The sequence below is a fragment of the Lupinus angustifolius genome, chromosome LG11 (genome assembly GCF_001865875.1).
Source record: "Lupinus angustifolius cultivar Tanjil chromosome LG11, LupAngTanjil_v1.0, whole genome shotgun sequence".
NCBI lineage: Eukaryota > Viridiplantae > Streptophyta > Magnoliopsida > Fabales > Fabaceae > Lupinus > Lupinus angustifolius.
This window is the reverse complement of record NC_032019.1, coordinates 4,592,413-4,611,634: the sequence shown is the minus strand read 5'-3', so window position 1 is coordinate 4,611,634 and position 19,222 is coordinate 4,592,413. Positions and strand designations below refer to the sequence as shown.

Below are 19,222 nucleotides of genomic sequence, written 5' to 3'. Positions count from 1 at the left end.
ATTTGTAACCACAAGATACTCTATATTTTGTTGGTATTTTATAAAAACGAAATTGTAGAAATATTTACAAAAGTTAAATTCTAACAACATCTAAAAACTTGTTATTTTATTAATTTTCGATATTTATTTATTGATTAAAAAACGTGTAAAAAATTGAAAATATCTAGTCGATTTCTTTTTGTTAAAAGTAAGGGGATAAATATTAATAAATTATATATTTTAAAGTTTTATTTTTTTGCTAAAAAAGAGGTTTTTATTTTTTGATCTAGATATTCAAAATTAGAAAACAACAAAATTAATCTATCAAATAATGAGGACGGCAGTCGACAGAATATTCAAATCAAACATTTATACCAGTCAATTTGCATCGGCTATGTCTAAAAATTAATAAGCACATGCTGTCCTTTCTCATAGAAACAAGCCCATTAATTATATAACAAATAATATATAAGTTTTATATATTATTTATCATTTATATTTTATTATTATTTATTATTCAAAAAAATAAACAATGGAGGATGACTGCATATAAATTTTTAAATTGAGAGTCCATATATATTACACTCTTACTTGTATTATATATGGGTCAACTATATATGTCTTATACGAACTTAAAAGATAAATTGAGATTATTTGATGAAGTTCACCATGGCCAATCTAGCAGGGTTTACCTTCTTCCTTGTGTTGTTTCTAGCTCTTGTATTTCATACCCATGGAACCAATTCCAGTGATAGAAGCAGCAAGCAAGTTGCTTTGTTCATTTTTGGTGATTCTTTCTTAGATGCAGGGAATAACAATTACATCAACACAACAACACTTGACCAAGCAAATTTTTGGCCTTATGGGATAACCTATTTCAAGTTCCCAACCGGGAGATTCTCTGATGGCCGTTTGGTATCAGATTTTATTGGTAAGATTTATTTGCAACTTTTATTATGCTTTATAGTTATGTCTTGAGTCTTGTACCAATTAATCCATTTTGGTTTTAATTAATTAATTAGTTACATATATCATGCTGTGTTGTTCCTGTTAGAGTAAGCATATACATATTTCATGATTTGTTGATGTGCCTTGTGTTATATGTTGTATGCTTTTGTAGCCGAATATGCAAATCTGCCATTGATTCCACCATTTATGCAACCTGGTAACATCCAATACAACAGTGGAGTGAATTTTGCGTCTGGTGGAGCAGGTGCTCTTGTTCAAACTTTTCAAGGCTCGGTAAGTATCTATGTTAACAAATATCACATATCACGAATGATGTCTTATTCTATGTCCCAAGCCAATTAGAATATTACTTTTTATTTTTAAAAATTTCTTTTTGTTTATATAACAATATATCATTAGTATGAGACATTGTTGGAGATAGATAATCTCTATTCCTATATTAGAGGAACCTTGTATATAATATTAAAGAACCCTTAATAATTTTTAGTTGTCTTTTGATTTTTATATTAGTTTTTGGTAACACGTGTAGAAATAAAAAAATGTAGAGATAATTTGGTGGAAAATTGTGCGGTGAAAAAGTGACTACTGTATATTGTAATGACTAATTAACCCGATTACATGCATGTCACCAAACCATAGAGTGAAAATAGCTAGCACACCAAGTTCATCTTTCGCCAGCTTAATTGATTAAGGATTTAGTGCTGCTTTATTTTAGAAAAAATGTTATATATACTCACTCATGCTTGTACTTACATTTACTTTAAATTATCTTAGATTGATGTAATTTTTATTATTTAATCATAACTAATATTGTTATAGAGTGATATCAATCATTGAAGTCCATTAATAAATCTATATTAATTGTCTAAGTTTACTCATCAGACTAGTCTCTCTTTGCATCCATGCGGAATATGTCAAACATCAAGTAAAACTGTGATTCAAACCACTGGTAGAGTAGTGCAGTGCATTTTCGTTGACTATTTTACTTTTTGGAACATTGAAGTCTTTGGACTCATAACACAACAAATATGTGATCCTTGAAGTTCCATGGCCCACCAATGGAATAAATAATTAATGGGAATTGCTATGTTAAATAGGAGGATCTGAAGAGTAATTTCTTCATAAAAACATGTACCCCGAAAACTTCAGATGCAGTGTGACAATAAAAATTATGATTCAATGGAAAAAATGTAAATTTTACTTTTATCATGGTAGTGAGGATTTGTATAATGAGATATCATTTTCCAATATGAAAGAGTATTTTTGAAAAACTTTTGAAGAAAGAAAGGATTAATAATTGATTTGAGGAGTAGTCCTTCATAAATGTATTTTTTGTCCATTTTTTACACGGAGTCATTTTAATAGATAGAATTATCTCTAGTATTGGATGGTAGTTGAACACTTAGCAAAAAAATATACTTATTGATCATGATTTTAAGTTATTTTATAACAATTTTTTTTAATGAATAGAGTTTGTAATTGTTTCAGGTAATATCCCTGAAAACACAAGCAATAAACTTCAACAAAGTTGTGAGTGGGTTGAGGGACAAGTTAAGCAGTTCTGAAGCTGAAAACTTGGTATCAACGGCTGTGTACATGTTTAGCATTGGAACTAACGATTACCTTTTCCCATTCTTGACTGCTTCTGATTTTCTTAAGAATCCCTCTCACTCAGAATATGTTGCCACCGTCATTGGTAACTTGAGTTCCATTATCCAGGTACATGTCTTCCATTATTTATTTATTTATATCTCTATTCATTTAAAGTAGTTTAAAATATATACAATTATTAATATTAATTATAGATTATGGTAATCTTGCATATCTTTGAGTTTCTTCTTTCAACATGGGGCTAGATAAAATTCTTAATTTCCGTTTGCTAATCTTCTATGGTATAGAATACAATGGATGAGGATTAGGGATGACAACATGTACGGGTGGACATGGGTAATAGCTACCCGCTAACCATTTTAAAATAGGAGAGCATTACTCATACTTATTCGTACCCGTACGAGTATTTCTAGGTACCCGCGGGTTTCCAATAATATAAATTAAATTTTAATTTTTTATTTCTATTATGTTTCAAATGTGATTTTTTGTTCTCATTTCCTTAACAAAAGTATATATTTTCTTTGTAAAAATATGTGTTTCTACACATGTAATAATATTTGTAGGGTGTTTCACCACCAAACTCAATAAAATATGTAAATAAAGTAAAAGGAAAAATGTACATAGTATAATGAATGTTAGAATAATGTACTTCTTATTTTAATTAAATATAACGGGTATCCGCGGACACGGGTACCATAACACCTATACCCGCCCGTATACACTACGAGTATTTTTAAAAACCCGTTTATAAAACCAGCAGACACCCATTTGTGACTCGTACCCGTACGGGTACGAATTTTTTTGTCATCCCTATTGAGGATCATCTCTACTACTCCAGAGAGAAGTTCATCAAAAAAAGGAAAAAAAAAATAACGTGACTAAAATATAATAACATGACACTTCTATTCATAAAACTAAGAGCAAAAACAACAATTTCATTATCTAGAAGAGTAATCTGATTCGACATGATCTCATCTAAATGGATCCTCAAAAACTAAAATTAAGCATTGCTTATTGTTGGGAAATTCAGAACAAATTTCTCTCCTTTGTGTGATGCAAAATGGGCACTTACGGAAGCGGCAAGTGGATAAAGAAAATAGAGAAGAATAACACCAAGATTTTTAACGTGGTAAAACCCCCACAATGTGAGAAGGAAACAACCACGGGACCTAATCCAGAAAATATCTCTATTATAGAAAGTAGGATTACAATATTTGTCTCTCTCTTACAAAGAGGATAATACTCAATCTCACCCAAAAAGGATGGAAATACAAACTCTGTAGTATCTTACTAGGAATACAAATCTCACATTATGTGGATATAAACTCTCTCACTTTCTCTCTATGTTGTTTTTTCTCACTTGCTTGTTATATCTCTTCCTCAATTTCAAGACCTTAGAATAGCCATCATTGAATTATTCAATGGTTCATCTACCAAGATTCATTGGTCTTGCTTCCACATCAATCAGGAAGGATTCCCAACAAATCGCCCTCTTCCTGAATTAATTGATGGGTGTCACCAGTCCTGCACCTCTGCAACAGTCTGTTAGCTTCTTAAGTGAAACTGTCTTGGTCATCATGTCAGACCAGTTATCATCTGTATGGATTTTCTCTAGCTGCAACTCACCATCCTCCAAAGCATTTCTATCCAATGATAATGATAATCAATGTGCTTTGTCCGAGAATGAAACATAGGATTCTTAGCTAGGTGAATTGCACTTTGGTTATCATAGTGCAAAACATATCTATCTTGAACATGACCCAACTCATGCAAGATGGTTTTCATATATTTTATCTCCCTGCCAACTTCAGATGCTGCAATATATTCTGCTTCAGTTGTTGATAATGCAACACATCTCTGTAACTTGGATTGCCAAGATACAACTCCCTCTGCAAAAGTAGTTAGATAAGTTGATGTGGATTTTCTGGAATCTACATCTCCAGCCATGTCAGCATTCGTGTACCCAACTAACATAGGATCTTCATTATCAAAGCATAAACATCTTTTGCTAGTTCCCCTCATATATCTCAATATCCACTTTACTGCATTCCAATGCTCTTTGCTGGGATTGGACAAGAACCGACTCACAACTCCAACTGCGTGTGTAATATCTGGTCTTGTACAAATCATAATATACATTAAGCTTCCTACCACATAGGAATAAGACATTCTGCTCATTTCTTTCCTTTCTTCATCACTAGTTGGACATTGCATTGTTGTTATCTTGAAATGTCCAGTAAGTGTAACACTAACAGGCTTTGCCTTATCCATGTTGAATCTCTTGAGAACTTTCTCAATATACTTCTCTTGTGATAACCATAACAACTTCTTGGAACGATCTATGATTATCCTTATTCCAAGGATCTGCTTTGTAAGACCCAAGTCTTTCATAGCAAAAGACTTGCTTAAAGCATTCTTCAAACCAACAATCTTGGTCTTGTCACGCCTAATAATTAACATATCATCAACATATAAGAGGAGGATAATAAAGTTTCCATCTTCATACCTTTTAATGAATACACAATGATCACCAGTTGTCTTCTTGAAACTGTATTTGGTCATGAAGGATTCAAACTTCTTGTACCACTGTCTCAGGGCTTCTTTTAGACCATATAAACTCTTATTCAGACGACACACTAAGTGTTCCTTGCCTGGTTCTTCATAACCTTCTAGTTGCTCCATATAGATTTCTTCTTTGATGTTTCCATGTAAGAAAGTTGTTTTGACATCAAGTTGTTCAACATCTAAGTCTAGGCTAGCTGCTAGACCCAATGCTACTCTTATGAAGGAATACTTCACCACTGGTGAGAATATCTCATCAAAATCAATTTCTTTCTTCTGATTGCATCCTTTCACAACAATCTGAGCTTTGTACCTTGGTCTTGAGCTTCCTTCTTCAACTTTAAGCCTATAAACCCTTTTTTCCCAAGGTTTTTCTTCCTTTGGGCAACTCAACCAAATCATAAGTGTGGTTCTCATATAACGAGTTCATCTCATCTTTCATGGCTTTAATCCACTCTTCTTTATCAGATGTCTGTATAGCTTTTGAGAAGTCTTCAGGTTCACCATTATCTGTCAATGTGATATAATCTTCTCGAGGTTACCTTGAAGAAGGTATTCTGCTTCTTCCGGAGCGCCTCAGTTCAACTTGCATTTGATGCTCCACTAGCTCGGGTTCTTTATGCATTGGTGTGTCTACCACTACTTCCTCATGATCTGACTCTTCATTAATCTGGTCAAGTTCTGTGTGAGCGGAATTTGCATGTTGGTCTATTTGTTCTAGATCTATCTGATGATCAAGATCTGTTTGTTGATGAACCTCTCCCCCTGAATCAATGCAAATTTTGGACTTGCACTGGCTTTTCTTCTGAACATCTTTGATCATCTGATCCTCAAAGAACACAACATTTCTGCTTCTCACAATTTTCTTGTTTATCGGATCCTATAGTCTATACCCAAATTCATCTTTTGGAGACCCAAGGTAAATGCACTCTTTGGTCTTAGCATCCAACTTATTTCTCTCATCTTTTGGAATGTGAGCGAAGGCTCTGCATCCGAATACTCTCAGGTGGTTGAAGGATGTCTTCTTCTACCATACTTTTTCTGGAATTTCTTCGTTCATGGGTCTTGAAGGTGTTCGATTTATGAGATCCACTGCAGTCTTCACTGCTTCATCTCAGAAAGACTTGGGGAGATTGACATCTTGCAACATGCATCTGATCTTCTCTTCAATTGTGTGGTTCATTCTCTCAGCTACTTCATTCAACTAAGGAGTCTTTGGTGGTGTCTTCTCCAATCTGATACCAAAAGCCTTGCAATAGGCTTCAAATGGACCACGATACTCTCAACCATTGTCTGCTTTCAGACACTTCAACTTCTTCCCAGTCTCACGTTCTACTAGTGCATGGAACTCTTTGAATGCTGATAGTACTTGATCTTTGCTTTTCAACAAGTACACTCATACTCTTCTCGAGTGATTGTCTATGAATGTGACAAAGTAGTAGGCTTCTCCAAGAGATCTTTCAGATGGTGCATAAAAATCTGAATGCACCAATTCAAGTACTTCTTCTCTTCGTGAGGGATTGTCTGTTCTCTGAAAATTGATTCTATGTTGTTTACCATAAAGACAATCTGTACATGAATATAAAATTTGACCTTTTATACTTGGAAGGTGGTCTTTGGCGAGAATCTGAAGTGCATTCTCACTCATGTGCCCCAATCGCCTATGTCAAAGATCTTTGGAGTCGGTAGCAACATTTGCTTCTCCAGAACAAATTCCTCATTGAATAATGTACAAAGATCCTTCCTTTGAGCCTCTAGCAATAACGAGGTTGCCTTTTGCTAGTTTCCACTTTCCAGCACCAAAGTGGCTTACAAAACCAACATCATCCAACTTACCCATTGAGATAAGGTTGAGACGCATATTTGGGACATGTCTCACTTCCTTCAGTATAAGCTTTCCTCATGTGTCTGTTAGCAGCACAATATCACCAATTCCCGCAATTTTGCTAGTAACATGGTTTCCCATTTTCACAGTACCATAATTACCTTTCTTGTAGTTTGAGAAGAAACCTTCATGTGAACTTACATGGAAAGAAGCACTGGAGTCAACGATCCAAGAAGAATCACCATATACAACATTTAGGTAATTGTCTTCTCCAATGAGGAGAACATCATCATCTACGGCGATGACTATGGTAGACTTATGACCATTTTTCCTTGGATCAACTAAATTTTCATGGACATTTCTAGCTTTCTCGTCTCTCTTTAAGGACCTGCATTTAGATTTTTTATGTCCTTCTTTACTACAATAATAACATATTATTGACCTCGGGCGAGATTGAGGGCAACCTCTGAATTTGCTTTTGCTTCTTCTACGAGATTCATTCCTCCCATGAGTTTCACTTCTTCAACGTCTCTCTATAATATTTGCTTCAGAGTGGAAGGATGTACTCCATTCTTTCATTCTGGATTCTTCATTCAATAGACTGTCTGAAACAGTGTCCATTGAGACCTTCCCATCAGGGACTAAGTTGTTGAGCGTGACCACCAATGTATCCCAGTTTTCAAGCAACGAACTTAGTAGCATAAGTGCTTGCAACTCATCATATATCTTTGTCAATTGATTGACAAGACCCTTGAATGAATTCAAGTGCTTTATCATGCTCTGACCATCTTTGTAGTCGAGTTTCACCAGCCTTCTGACAAGGGATGCTTTATTTCTAGGAGTTTTCTTTTTGAATCATAGATTCAAGTTTCGACCACAACTCATAAGCATTTGTGTATGTGGACACAAGCTGAAATAAACTTCTAACAATATACTTCCGAATCATTGCAACAACTTTGCAATTCGAAACCTCCCAATCTCTATCACCCTTATCTTCTGACTTATCTTTGCAAGAAATAGGCTCATGCATATCCTTGCAATATAAATGATCCTCCATCATGGGCTTCCAATAGGAATAGTTATCAGTTGTCAACTTGAACATATCTCCATCAAATACGATATTAGTGGCTCCTTCCATCTTGGACTATACAGGCTATGCTCCCCGAATGAACCTGAGAGCTCTAATACCACTGTTGGAAAATTCAGAACCAATTTCCCTCCTTTGTGTGATGCAAAATGACCACTTTTGAAAGCAGCAAGTGGATAAAGAAAATAGAGAATAGTAGAAAAATAACACCAAGAATTTTAACATGGAAAAACCTCCTCAATGTGAGAAGGAAACAACCATGGGACCTAGTCCAGAAAATATCTCCACTATAGAAAGTAGGATTACAATATTTGACTTTCTCTTACAAAGACGATAACACTCAATGTCAACAAAAAAGGATGAAAATACAAACTCTCTAGTATCTCAATAGGAATACAAATCTCACATTATGTGGATATAAACTCTCTCACTTTCTCTCTATGTTGTTTATCTCACTTGTTTGTTGTATTTCTTCTTCACAAGTCCCCTATATATATATAGTGAAGGGGATGAAGACTCTATCAGAAAGACATAGTGGAGGATTAATTGTTGTCATACTTTTCAAGATATTTTAAAAAGTGTTACTCCAACTTTCTAAGTTATACTTCATAATTCTCAAGACTCAAGGAATAATTCCAAGACCTTGGAATAACCATCATTGAATTATTCTATAGTTCATATACTAAAATTCATTGATCTTGCTTCCACATCAATTAGGGAAGATTCCCAACACTTAGAAATGTTTTCACTTTCATGGAAATTTATCACGTTAAGAATACCTTTATGTTGTCTTTGCAGCAAATATATAATGGAGGAGCAAGAAAATTTGTGTTCATGAATGTGCCACCCTTAGGTTGTCTTCCAGGCACAAAAATATTTCAATCAGAAAGAAATGATAGTTGCGTACATGAACTTTCATCCCTTGCAACTCTACATAACAAAGCTCTATCCGTGATTCTTTTACAATTGGAGAAACAACTAAAGGGTTTTAAATTTTCTCTATATGATTTCAAAGCTGATGTCACTCAAATGATGAACCAACCCTTAAAATATGGTAAGTCTTTAATGTTCCATTATAATTCTAAATACCCATGATGATGGTTAGAATATGGTTAGCCTTATGGTTTTCATGTTAATAATTTAAAGTATGGTTAATCATTTGATAAAGGTTTGAAGGAAGGAAAATCAGCATGTTGTGGATGGGGAGCATTTAGAGGAAAGTACAATTGTGGAGGGAAAAGAGGGGATAAAAGATTTGAGTTATGTGACAAACCGAATGAATATTTGTATTGGGATTCTTACCATCTTACAGAAAGTGCTTACAAACAATTAGCTTTTCGGATGTGGGGTTATACAAGAACCAACTCTCATATTCTAGGGCCTTACACTATCAGAGATCTCTTCCAAGCCTCATGATTAATTTGCTTTCTTATTTATTATCATCACTTTCTTACCCCTGAAAAATATAGAAGAATAATTAAGTGTCTTCCTAATATATTCTCTTAAAAGCCATCTTACTTGTGAGAGATTCTTTCTTAATGTTTTTTAGTTTCAAGAAAACATGTTAATCTACTTTTTCATTGAATATTTGCTTTATTTAGTGCTGATCTTTTAGAGTATTCGTTAGGAGAATATATATATAACATTAACCAATAGACTTAATTTTATCCTCCCCTTAAATTAAAAGTCACTAAATACAAATAACAAGACTATTAAACTATTTCTTACCTGCAAATTTAGTTAATGTTGGAAACAAATTAAATAATCTACTAGTAGCCTATTATCTAACCTATAATAATCTATATTAGACTAGATTTTTTTTTTTGTAAATAAGTTGGAATAAAACTTTCTAAAATACATATTAAACTTAAGTCATTTAAAATGTCTATTTTACATGCCTTCTCCACAGTGTGAGTCAAGGCAACAGAACAATGTAAACATAGACTTTCACTTTCTTATTTTATACTGTTCAACTTTAATAATTACCTATGTCGTTCAAAAATGTTTAAGTTTATTATCCTATCTAATATTAGTTTAACATATAGCTCTTTAAATAAAATAAAATAAATGGTCACATTGATTATACTACATGATTGTATGCATTATATATATGATTGGAACTGGAATTAGCAGCATCAGTGGTTGCTGTGAGATAGGATTCATGCTTGCAAGCAAAAATCTAGATTAAGGCAATAGCATTCATCCTTGCATGCAAAAACTATTGGACAGACTCCTAAAATAATTTACCATATTAAAGAATAATTATATCATGTCTGCACTGTTTTATCTAGAGATACTAAATATAGTGTACACAAAATTCCGAATGTATACACAATGTACTCTTTAAATTTCTCATTACTCTCTATTTCTCACTATGTGAACTTGAATTGCTTGTATTTGTTGTTCTTTCTGCCCATGCATTGAGTTCTATTTGTAACACTATCAGACAAGTTCCACTTTACTGTTAAGGAATTCTTGAAAACAAACATGGCTTCCACTTTCATTAACAGTAGCTCAACTATATATGCCGCATATTCTTTTGTTTTAGTCCACTATTTGTATTTGGGCTGTGCAGTCCTTATGTTTTATTAGTTATTATGACTTTTTCCCTATAATTTTTTTTTTTTAAATCGGGTATTGTTACATTTTTATGGTCAACGTGCATTAAGTTAAATAGTGTGATGAAGTAGCAAAAGTTGAAACTTAAAAGTATGAGATGAATACACAAAAAATATCAAACAAACAAAGTGGAAAACCAACATAAATTCAAAATCACAATTTTGTTATTAAAAACAAAAGAGAGAAACATACACTTACTTTTTCAGTAATAGAAAAGATCATTATTCATATAAATTATAGTCTGGCAAATACACATATGTTCAAGTAATAAAGAAATATAGAAGTTTATGAAAATTATAGAAGATGCTAGATATAATCTCATAGGGATGATTGACAAGTACCTTAGACAGTCTAAAATTGAATGATAGGATCAGCTGTACACCTAAATACACGATGAGTACCATCTTCTTGACTAGTAAAAGTTAATTTTTTGTTAATATGACTAGTAAAAGTTGAATATGGGCTGATAACTTTACTAGAATTATAGAGAAAATGATATATACAAGATGATGTAAGAGTTTTTTATACTATTATTGGATTCATTATATCACCTGTCATTTATTTTCGATTATCGTTGACTTTCAAACAAAAAATTTGAATGAAGGATGAATAAAATACTAACTATATTTAAAACTTTATACTGTCGATGCATATATATTACGTTCATTATATATATAGATGGAGAAAGAACCTATGGTACGTGTCGAAAATCTCATGGTGATCATAAGAAAATGGTGTAAAAACTCTACGTAATGGCATAAATAAGCAAGCAGCCTTTGATGAAAACTAATTCTGGGGTCCATTTTGAAAGCTGACACTTACAATCTGATAGGATATTTAGTATGATCATTGTTATGAAATTCAAGAGAAAAGGAATATGGTAGAATATAATAGTTGATTATTTAGATTTAATTAAATAGTTGATATTACATTAGTATTTCTAGAATGTTCTAGTGTTGTAAGATGATGTCACTTCTAGGGTCATCATCGTATTATGTTTTCTCCATTCTCTTTAAATATGATATTGCCCATCCATAAGAAAAGCAATCAAAAATGAAGAATTTACTTTTTTATTATCTTCTTAGTTTATGTTTTTCTTATGAGTAGAATAATTTCATAGTGGTATTGATAGATTGCATAATCTGCACTCTATCAATTGGTCCTTTCATTTGCATAATTTGCACTCTGTATATATATAGCAGCAGCTACCTGATGAGAGATGCACAAGTTCAGAATGAAAAGTTCAAGGATTAAAATTTGTTTCCTGATTTTGTATACAAAGCTTTATATAGCAACCCTTTGCCATGGCTTTTGTCTGGCAGAGGAGCATGTTGCACTATTCATATTTGGAGATTCAGTGTTTGATGTTGGAAACAACAACTATATCAACACTACAACAGACATGCAAGCAAATTTTTTGCCATATGGGGAGACTTTCTTTAAGTACCCCACTGGAAGGCCTTCTGATGGACGTTTGATCCCAGATTTTATTGGTTAGTCTGACATTTAGTCTCTTTTATGTTTAATTTAAGCTTGAATTATTGTGTTGTCTCGCATTGACAATATTGAACCTCTTTTACAGTTGAATATGCAAACATGCCATTTATTCCACCACACTTACAACCTGGTAATCATCAGTATACTGATGGAGCAAATTTTGCATCAGCTGGTGCTGGCGCTCTAGCTGAAACCAATCAAGGACTGGTGTGAGATCCTTCAGCTTAATTAGACATTGAAAAATTCTAATTATGAACTATATTTGCTCAAAAAATTGTACTTAGGTGATACAGCCATAGTATTGCTGAATCTAGTACTGAATAATTAGTGATTGACATGTTTGTTTCATCACTTGTTTTCCTATGCTTCAGGTGATAGACCTTAAAACCCAACTCAAATATTTCATTGAAATTGAGAGATTGGTGAAGCAGAAATTAGGAGATGCAGAAGGTGGGAGATTGGTATCCAAAGCTACCTACTTGTTTAGCATAGGAAGCAACGATTACCTTGTACCTTTCATTTCTAATTCCACCATGCTACAAAAGCACCCTATAAAAGAATATGTTAACATGGTAATAGGGAACCTGACCACTGTGATCCAAGTATGCTCCTAAACTAAGATATGAGATTTTAAGTTAACTGATTCAAAATTGATGTAACTTAATTTGTCTGGTTTATTATTAACTAAGGTTTTTATTTTATAGGAAATATATGAGAAAGGAGGGCGACAATTTGGATTTCTAAATGTGCCACCTTTGGGATGTCTACCTGTACTGAAAGCACTTATGCCAGCAGATAAAGATGGCTGTGTTGAAGGGGCAATGGAATTGGCGCAACTACACAATGGGGCACTCAGGAAAGTCCTCCAAAAACTAAACACACAACTAAAAGGATTTAAGTATTCATATATGGATTTCTACACTTCTTATAATGAAAGGATGAACAGTCCTTCAAAATATGGTATTACTTCTCATCCCAACCCCAAAGAAACTTGTAAGCTTAATTTGATCAGGATATGAACATATAATTGGTAATATATATTTTCTTGAATGTTTAATAGGCTTCAAGGAAGGAAATATAGGATGTTGTGGTGGGGGTCCTTACAGAGGATTTCAAAGCTGTGGAGGGAAAAGAAGTGTGAAAGAATATGAATTATGTGAGAATGTTGAAGAATATGTAATATTTGACGCTGTTCATCCAACAGAAAAAACCTATCAGCAAATTGCTGAGTTGATGTGGAATGGAGATCACAATGTTGCAGGACCTTACAATCTCAGAGAACTATATGAAGGTTGAACACTATCAATATAAAGCCAAGTAGAAGATACCACCTAAACCAATCCAATTCACTGTGAATGAAGTTAACATATAAAAGCTAATGCATGTGCTTTTCTATATGGTCTAATTAAATTGAATAAACTTTCATAAAAATGTAAAGTCATTCATGATTGGAATTTGTTATTATTTTTGGTGAACTAATTACAGACAGTTAACTTTGCTGGTGCTCTGGTAGAAATACATTAGAAAGAGAGAGATAGAGAATTGGGAGGTCAAGAGTATTTTTATTTAGAGTACTCTTATATAGCCTTCAGCGTTTGTTTTTTTATTTAGAGATTTTGACTTTTAATAATATAATGTGATTCTATAATAAAGCAGGTATGCACAAGAAAATATACCAAAGGCTCTACCATAAGATAAAAGATTACCAAGACAAAAGAATTTCAAGCATTTAATTCCTATGATTTTGAATCTGATAGATATTATTAAAAGGGCACTCTGGTATACGAGACTCTCACGTGGTAGAGTCTGAGAATGATAAATGTATATAGTCTTACCTCTGCAAGCAAATAAGGAGCTTACAAGATTTGAACCTGTATACCCTGGTCACAAGGCAACAACTTTACCATTGTATCAAAGCTCACCCTCTATTTGATAAATATTATTACAATTTAATAATCTCAAGCACAACCTCCACCAGACAAATCACTATAAAGGCCAAAATAAGCAATAAGTTTAACCTACTTAAAGGAAACCAATAATTACTTTTATCTATGATTTCTCATTAGCTTCATCATGGGGAACAAACGAGAAAACCAAACATAAAAGGCCGTTTAAATTATTGAAATACTGGAACATTGTGCCACACAGCATCATAACTTACACTAGCAAGTTTAGAAGTATTGGCTAATTTCCCAGATAGAATATAACAAATTTGGAACTACAACAAGGAAAGCTTTTTCAGGCACCTGGTTTTTACATCTTAAAATTTAACAGCAGTTGTCCATGTACCTTGCACACTTGGGTGTTTGACTACGTGTCTTGTCTTCAGTTTTAATACCTTCCTTCCCAATGAATCCCGTAGCCTGGTTGCATGCAGAAGTACCTCCTCTGGATCCATATTCTTCACACATATTACTCGCTCATTTTTGTTCTCTGCGTTTCATAGGAGAATCATCAATTACAAATAAGGGGGAAAAGTTAGTAATTAAGTTACAAGTGGTCACAAGAATCTTACTGTAGAAACCCTTAAGATGTGGATGCCGACCACGAATTAGCTCAGTAACCACCTCTAATTGAGGATTCTTCTCCTTAAATGCTGGCAAATTAGACTCCATAAATGCCCTGTCAAATATTTAAAATTAAAGTGAAGAAAGATACTTATTCATAACATTCTGGTTCCTAAGCCTGTAGGCCAGGCATTAATGTAAAGGCGACCAGAAGGACAAGTTTGGTTATCAAGAAGTAGAGAGACTTTGAGCAGTATACAAGCAAGAACAAGTTGTATTTTGTAATTCATAAACTTTTTTAGCAGTCCAAAGTGAAAATATTTGTGGTTCTTTATTAAAAAATGCTCAATATAAACTTCACTTATTTGAATAAAATCATATCATCTATAATTGTAGACTTAGAACAAGCATACGACTTAGATTTTACTAGTAAGAAAATTCTTAGAACAAATATTAAGTCTATAAATAAAGGAGAAAATAATCAAGTATGGGCAAAACAATTCAATATCTATTCCAGAGAACAAAGGTCAAATTAAAACCATGTAATTATTAGAAGATATATGTAAGAAAGACAGTGAACAATCTCAATTGTTAAGTCCTGGAAGGAATACCAGGCATTATAATCATTATATTTTATATTATTATCATAAAAGAATCATGATGAACATTACATATCATATATCAACCATTCAACTCTGTCCTTTTAAAACTACCAACACCAAACACATCCTCGAAGACCAATTGCAATGCGATAAACAAATAAATGCAACACTCCCAACAAATTAAAACCATGTAATTATTAGAAGATATATGTAAGAAAGACAGTGAACAATCTCAATTCTTAAGTCCTGGAAGGAATACCAGGCATTATAATCATTATATTTTATATTATTATCATAAAAGAATCATGATGAACATTACATATCATATATCAACCATTCAACTCTGTCCTTTTAAAACTACCAACACCAAACACATCCTCGAAGACCAATTGCAATGCGATAAACAAATAAATGCAACACTCCCAACAAAAATCTGTAAACCAAAATAGCCAGCTAGAAGGAACAAAACTTTAAGGTTCCTAAGTACATAAATACGAACATAACGAAATGAATATAGAATTGGATTTACCTTATACCTCGGCTGCTTCCACCCCAATCAGAAAAGCTGACAATGAGCTTCTGAAGTTGCCAAACCCCTCGCAAAGCCATATGATCCTAAAACAAAAGAAAAAGGTTTCAGAAAAATACAAGTGTCTGTGTCAGAGAAATGTAGGTAAATTAGGAGAAACTCTGCAAACTCTGTGTGGCAGAAAGAACAACACGAAACTGCATATGTAAACGGATCATTTCACTAGAACGAAAGTAGGATGCTGTAAATTTCTTTATCAAAATTAAAATTTTATATGATTCACATCAACATAAATTTTAATTACCCTGTCATTAAAATAGGTTTCTTTTAAAATGTAATAAGGTATACCAATACTAGTTTCATATTATATTCCTTGCACCAAAGCAGTGTTATTTAAACATAGTTTTTTAATTAGGTTTTGAGGTCAAATTGAGATTTTTGAACAGGCCTATAAATATATGAAGTATGAAGGACAACATCAAAATGAGATATATACTTATACAGATCATCCCCGGGCAGCATCATTCATAAATTAAAATTACTTTACACTAAACAGCTCCTCAAACACAAATAGTCCTCTGTGGACAAGGGGCAAGAATTTGTCATTTTCATATACACACAGGTTATACCAAAGTGGGAAAGGGACAGTGCTGCTCGGACAACTCGGTGCTCATTAATCACAGCACAATCAACATTAAAATAGGTAGAAGTTTATTAACTTAATATCTAATATAGGAAAAACTAAGGAAAAAGAATAATACAATCAAAAAGGGCTCATAGTTAACAGGAAATATTGAAATAAAGAAAAACTGATGAGATAGAAAGAGTTTATAAAGATAGTAGCATACGATGATAAACTGCATCTTAATTATGCTGTGTTTATTTACCACAAAAATCTTCTTTAGTAATAAAAATGAAGATATTAGCTCTGGAGACATCTTTCGCTACACGGAACCCACCCTACTCACAGACATCTGGCTAACAAAGTGTTGGGCATAACCAAACAGGTTACCAATGCAAATCTCTCCATATAAACTAACAAGGCCATTCCCACTGCTTCAGCTTTGAACAAAAAATGTTAAGCTTATAAAATTAGTTGAATTCCACAAATTGAAAAACCCGACCGCTTTTTTCATGAAATGCCAATGAAAATGCTGTTAGTACTAATACTAATTAATTGACTTCTATAAGCATTCAGATATGATTAAAAACCACAAGCATTCGGATATGACCTCGGCGTTTTATCAAACAGTTTATACGCATCCCAGAACACAGCAAACTACATTTGCCAATTGCCAGTACCCAATGAATGGACAAACTCATTTAAAATAAAAAATATATATAAAAAAATAAAAAATCTAGCATCCACACTTTAGGTCATAATTTCGCGATACATGTATCAAGTTCATATTTCTCACTTACTCAGTCGTTTCTCAAAGCTGAACCAACGTAAAATGCTTTTTTGTAGTACTTGTTTGATCCCTCGATCACAAATTAAAACTCAAAAAATATCAGAACATAACTTAGAATTGAAAATTGAACAAATAATTATAAGGAAAAAAGGAGTGGTGGTTACCAAGTGAGAATGAAGGAAGAAGAGCTGTGACGAAGAGAAAGTGAGAATAGATGAACGTAGCAAAAAGCGAGTGAGAAGAAGAACCAAACCAATCAAAAATGGTTTGATAAAATTATAGCCCACATTATGAGCCCAATATCAAAAGGCCTTTATGATCGGCGAGTCATACAAGTGGGAAGAAGGAGGACATCTATATTTCATGTCACTTAGTACATAAGTATAGAAAAAAAAATATTTAAGTTAAAAATATAATTATTAATTATTTTAATGACTGGTTAAAATTATGATATATTAAGTGACACATATTATAAGATAAAAAATGTGTTTCCTATATAAGATGTCTAGATTAACGATGTTCTCAGAGTAACAACATTTATATTCAATAACTAGTACAAGTAGCAAATGACTGAGTTTTATGACTTCAAGAGTTCCATTCTCATTTTGACAATATCTAAATCACGAGACATATTAATTTCATTTTGTTGAGTTAGATGCTTATCATGTAAATAAAACAAAACTTGTAGTTGTTAGAAACAAAATAAAGTGAGATAATATTACTACCACCCTTAGATGCCAGGGTAGTGATACCGTAAAAAATTAAAAAAGTGCCCGATAAAAATAAACTAAATTTTGTTCATGTAGCAAATACTTTGTTTATTATAGTGATTTTTTTAATTTACTATTGACTTGGGTTGTTATCCAGCAGAGAGTCAAATATTAATTTATATTTGAGACATGAACCCTTGAAATGGAACTTCCCTATTGCAAGGACAAACCCTAATATCATGCTTTAAAAACTTAAGAGATTGCACAAATGGTCACCCAACTCAATATATTTGTACTTACAATGCTCATAAAAATTAAGTGGACACTAGCATGTCTACATTATTTTATTGGACAAAATTTAATGTCATACCTACTTTAAAACAAGTTAACAAACATGCAAGTAGTCATTGTTGAATAATTAAAATATAAAAATTTACCTAATAAAATAAAACTAAATTAAATAAAGTAGTTTTTTCAGAAAAAAATAACAATTTTTTAATATTTTATATAATGTTTAACAAGTTACATTAGATTACAATTTATTGAGACATTAAAGACCACGTTACATCTTAGTTTATTTGAAATGTTCTTATTTTTTCCCTTAAATTATGTCCATAAGACGCTTGAATTGTCTAATAGAAATGCCAACAAACTTAGCGGGTCAGACAAAATGGGAAAATAGTTAAATTTGAATGCATTACCCATTTTATCATATATCTATTATATTAGACTTTAGTAACTACTTTTCTTATTTTTATATTGTGATTTATTAACTAAAATGTGTTCATTAAGCAATAACTCAATTATTGATTTTGATTCATTGGGTTTACCATAGTAAATTTTGCCAATTCATACACACACATAACAACAAACCTTATTATTAATATCCGTTTATAATGTGATTAACTAACTCAATTCAGGTCAGTGTTTGGGCTGGATCGACCCAGCAAAATTTAGCCCTGACCCAATAAAATCAATTAAAAAATACTTACCCTAACTCCTAGGAGTAACACTATTTTTGATAGATCGTTTATGGGCTCAAAACTTGAATTTTGGACTCCAACTTTTTTGCAAAACGTGTATAAAGCCCTTAAGACACTTCTTCATTCACACATACTTCTTCTTCCTCAAATCTTTGTGAGAAGAAGAAGGAATATATAGAGATCCTACTCATTTTTAGACAAACTAGTATTGGAAGTTATTTTAAATATATTATGACAGACCTAGTTGGAATTGAAATTTTTTAGATCAAGATTACCGGAAATATATTTTGTTTGTTACTCGGAAAACCGAAAATGTTTTGATAATAAAGT

The 19,222-nt window shown here is 32.6% G+C and overlaps 3 protein-coding genes and 1 long non-coding RNA gene across 5 annotated transcripts; 2 read left to right on the top strand and 2 right to left on the bottom strand.

The window, feature by feature from the left end:
* On the top strand, positions 599 to 9,648 carry LOC109359036 (GDSL esterase/lipase 5-like). The gene is made up of 5 exons (XM_019603544.1): positions 599 to 910; positions 1,100 to 1,221; positions 2,437 to 2,667; positions 8,832 to 9,087; positions 9,202 to 9,648. Exons 1-5 carry the CDS (start codon positions 637 to 639, stop codon positions 9,447 to 9,449), a joined length of 1,131 nt encoding a protein of 376 aa, XP_019459089.1. The 5' UTR covers positions 599 to 636; the 3' UTR covers positions 9,450 to 9,648.
* Positions 1,423 to 1,593, bottom strand: LOC109359037. The gene is made up of 3 exons (XR_002109025.1): positions 1,583 to 1,593; positions 1,470 to 1,549; positions 1,423 to 1,439 (listed from the first exon to the last, which is right to left on the bottom strand). It is a non-coding gene; the product is annotated as an uncharacterized LOC109359037 (long non-coding RNA).
* Positions 11,843 to 14,247, top strand: LOC109361345 (GDSL esterase/lipase 1-like). Its single transcript, XM_019606808.1, has 5 exons — positions 11,843 to 12,145; positions 12,235 to 12,356; positions 12,521 to 12,751; positions 12,854 to 13,109; positions 13,210 to 14,247. The coding sequence occupies exons 1-5, from the start codon at positions 11,872 to 11,874 to the stop codon at positions 13,443 to 13,445; spliced, it is 1,119 nt and encodes a 372-aa protein (XP_019462353.1). The 5' UTR covers positions 11,843 to 11,871; the 3' UTR covers positions 13,446 to 14,247.
* On the bottom strand, positions 14,189 to 17,499 carry LOC109361346 (54S ribosomal protein L51, mitochondrial-like). 2 transcript variants are annotated; one of them, XM_019606809.1, is made up of 4 exons: positions 17,364 to 17,499; positions 15,788 to 15,873; positions 14,665 to 14,771; positions 14,189 to 14,582 (listed from the first exon to the last, which is right to left on the bottom strand). In XM_019606809.1, exons 2-4 carry the CDS (start codon positions 15,865 to 15,867, stop codon positions 14,410 to 14,412), a joined length of 360 nt encoding a protein of 119 aa, XP_019462354.1. In that variant the 5' UTR covers positions 15,868 to 15,873; positions 17,364 to 17,499; the 3' UTR covers positions 14,189 to 14,409. The 2 variants fall into 2 exon arrangements, with proteins under 2 accessions (XP_019462354.1, XP_019462355.1); XM_019606810.1 differs by having other exon boundaries at positions 15,788 to 15,867; positions 17,364 to 17,422.

Excerpts from the sequence above, each read along its gene's own strand:
- LOC109359036 (XM_019603544.1), top strand. The coding sequence starts at position 637 with ATGAAGTTCACCATGGCCAATCTAGCAGGGTTTACCTTCTTCCTTGTG. Across the intron at positions 911-1,099 it reads TTTGGTATCAGATTTTATTG|CCGAATATGCAAATCTGCCA; the intron begins GTAAGATTTATT and ends ATGCTTTTGTAG. Across the intron at positions 1,222-2,436 it reads TTCAAACTTTTCAAGGCTCG|GTAATATCCCTGAAAACACA; the intron begins GTAAGTATCTAT and ends TAATTGTTTCAG.
- LOC109361345 (XM_019606808.1), top strand. The coding sequence starts at position 11,872 with ATGCACAAGTTCAGAATGAAAAGTTCAAGGATTAAAATTTGTTTCCTG. Across the intron at positions 12,752-12,853 it reads ACCTGACCACTGTGATCCAA|GAAATATATGAGAAAGGAGG; the intron begins GTATGCTCCTAA and ends TTTATTTTATAG. Across the intron at positions 13,110-13,209 it reads GAACAGTCCTTCAAAATATG|GCTTCAAGGAAGGAAATATA; the intron begins GTATTACTTCTC and ends AATGTTTAATAG.
- LOC109361346 (XM_019606809.1), bottom strand. The coding sequence starts at position 15,867 with ATGGCTTTGCGAGGGGTTTGGCAACTTCAGAAGCTCATTGTCAGCTTT. Across the intron at positions 14,772-15,787 it reads GGAAGCAGCCGAGGTATAAG|GGCATTTATGGAGTCTAATT; the intron begins GTAAATCCAATT and ends AATATTTGACAG. Across the intron at positions 14,583-14,664 it reads ACATCTTAAGGGTTTCTACA|AGAACAAAAATGAGCGAGTA; the intron begins GTAAGATTCTTG and ends TATGAAACGCAG.